The sequence below is a fragment of the Penaeus chinensis genome, chromosome 4 (assembly GCF_019202785.1).
Source record: "Penaeus chinensis breed Huanghai No. 1 chromosome 4, ASM1920278v2, whole genome shotgun sequence".
In the NCBI taxonomy this organism is placed as follows: Eukaryota; Metazoa; Arthropoda; class Malacostraca; order Decapoda; family Penaeidae; genus Penaeus; species Penaeus chinensis.
Genome location: NC_061822.1, coordinates 7,942,983 through 7,945,482, shown reverse-complemented (window position 1 = coordinate 7,945,482; position 2,500 = coordinate 7,942,983). Strand labels below are relative to the sequence as shown.

Sequence of the window (2,500 nt, the reverse complement as noted above, 5' to 3'; positions counted from 1 at the left end):
GTTGCTAAGCACTAGCAAAGACATTACACAAACAAACAAACAAACACACACACACACACACACACACACACACACACACACACACACACACACACACACACACACACACACACACACACACACACACACACACACACACAAAAAAAAAAAAAAAGCATTGCATTTCCCCAGCAGCATTCCTTATGATCAAAAAGTATTACCATAAAATGAATTAATGAAACAAAACATTTAATGAACTGTTTAAAGGTAACAAATGAAATGGATATACTTTCCATATACTTTCCTGTAAATAAGTAACTTTTGAGTGTGAATCAAAAGAAAAGAAAAATAACATAATTTTGTATCTAACTGAATTCTGGGTAACCCCTTCTCAAATACCAAGAATAATATTCTACTACAAATAAAATATCAATGATTGGAGGATTAAAATAAGACAACCTTTAATTATAAAGCTACAGATTATTATTTCCAATTCTTCCTCAGTTTTAATTATTTACATTTTCTGTCCTTTACAACATAATTGTGGTGCTCAATGTACCTTCTATTGACTTGCTCTTGCTAACTTTTCTCGATCTTCTTCTGGAATATCTTGCACTTTTGTATTACGGCCTCGATAAATGTAACCTTCTTGGTCAATGGCACTATTGTAATCCACTGGGTTTGCAAGTGCATTTTCAATGGCCTTCTCCAAATTTTCACGATTAATAAATGTTTTCACCAGCTCCTATAAATATCAAAGAAAGAAAATAATATTTATATTATTATGTTCCATTTGCTAAGGTAAATATATTAAATCATTATTATTACTACCTTCTCCGTTGTAATGTATTTCTAACAGCTAATCACACTACTTTTTAAATGCTTTTCTGCCTTTGAAGGATATAAAGATCAAAAGCAAACTCACAGCAAATACCAGTTGATGAGGAAACTAAACAATAATTGAATGGGTTTTGAAAGATCCATCAGAAAGATACACAAGGAGGGTTTTTACCTGAGTCTCTGTGATAATGCGTAAAGCTTCTTCTTGTCTTATTGCTGCCTGCTCAGCAAGCTTCTGTTTGGATGCAGCAACACGGGCCAGGTCATCCTCCAGCTCTTTTTTTATCCTGTTGAATAATAAATTAAGGAATAATTTTAAAAATAACATACCCCAAAATACTGCCAAATTCTGAAAACCTCTTCCAAACAGTATGCCAATGGATACTGTTGATATTTCTTAAACATCTAGAGAAAACAATTAAAAATTTACAGTACATCAGTCCACAACTATACAAACTAAGCACACTTCATACCTAATCTCTCTCAGAGCTGCAATCCTTTCATTTTCCATGCGGTTGTATTCCATGAGGCGCTGATGCTCAGCCTCCTCCTCTGCAACCTGTTGTAATGCAACCTCTGATGTTGCACTGGTCCTTAAGTACTCTTCTAGTAAATGGTGCCTGGATATGAAATATTGTATTGAGAGTTAGATTCAAAGGACCTAGCAATGCTTTAATGTTTAAAAGACTGTAAAGTTCATGGTGTTGATAACAGTGACAACTGTGGTAATGAAAAGTAAATTAATAAGTAGTGGTTATGATGATGATTAATGATGATAACTGTAATTGTGATGATAATGATAGAAATAATAATAACAAATCCAAATTAATGGTGATAAACTGCAAAGAAAGAGGACTCACCTCACAGCCCGCACACTAGTACGGTAATTGTTAAACAGCCGCTGTATCTCCCTTGTCTCTTCTGCTGGGATGACTGGACGTTTTGGGACCGTAAAGAGACGGCTTTTTGCTGTTGGCAACCATCGTGGTTTTCTCCACCTGAAAGGCATGTAAATTACCTTTTGAAGTAATAAATGAATGGATGAGTGTAACTTGTACAAACCAAAACCCCTCCATTCCTTTAGTCAAGCCTATGTGCATAAACGCAGTAGGTATAAAATATGAATTCTCATAATTTATGGCTTTCTCTTTACTAAGTAATTATATTCATATTAATGATAATGATAATAATTTGGTATGAAGAAGACTTTAAAACAACACCATACACCTTGTACCCATCCAATAATCTTACACTTTATATTCATATGTAACAAGGATATGTTACCCTGGTGAAGTAGCTATTAGGATAACAAGAGTTGGGATCTGGTGCTTCACATTGGTGATGCTGTTATAACTTTCATTCATTATCACTTTAATGATGCTTAACTTCAAGCTCTACAAACCTTAATAGTAAAAAAAAAAAAATATTTTAGTGAAAGATGAAATTTGTTGCCTTTATGCAGCTGGGCCTAATGGAGAGGTTGCCAGAATGTGGTCTCTAGGGATAATTCTGTTAAGTGTCAATTTCTGGACTCATATTTCCATAAAATATCTAAACATGGGGTATTCAAAATTGCAAATATAATACTCCTAAAATACCTGCACCCAGATAAGGAAGGAGATCGAAACTGGATAATTTACTTGACAGTCCATTTTACCAGTTTACCCTTTTTTTTTATCTC

General features: G+C 34.1%; 1 protein-coding gene across 1 annotated transcript in view; it reads right to left on the bottom strand.

Annotated features, from left to right (window-relative positions):
- Window positions 1–439: 439 nt before the first annotated feature.
- Window positions 440–2,500, bottom strand: part of LOC125024929 (probable 28S ribosomal protein S26, mitochondrial) — a 3,038-nt gene continuing 977 nt past the window's right edge. Inside the window, exons 2-5 of the mRNA XM_047612708.1 lie at window positions 1,680–1,817; window positions 1,293–1,439; window positions 992–1,106; window positions 440–724 (exon numbers count right to left, since the gene is read on the bottom strand). Of these exons, the coding sequence (XP_047468664.1) occupies window positions 542–724; window positions 992–1,106; window positions 1,293–1,439; window positions 1,680–1,817 (583 nt within the window). The 3' untranslated portion in view covers window positions 440–541. The remainder of the gene's footprint in view (window positions 725–991; window positions 1,107–1,292; window positions 1,440–1,679; window positions 1,818–2,500) is intronic.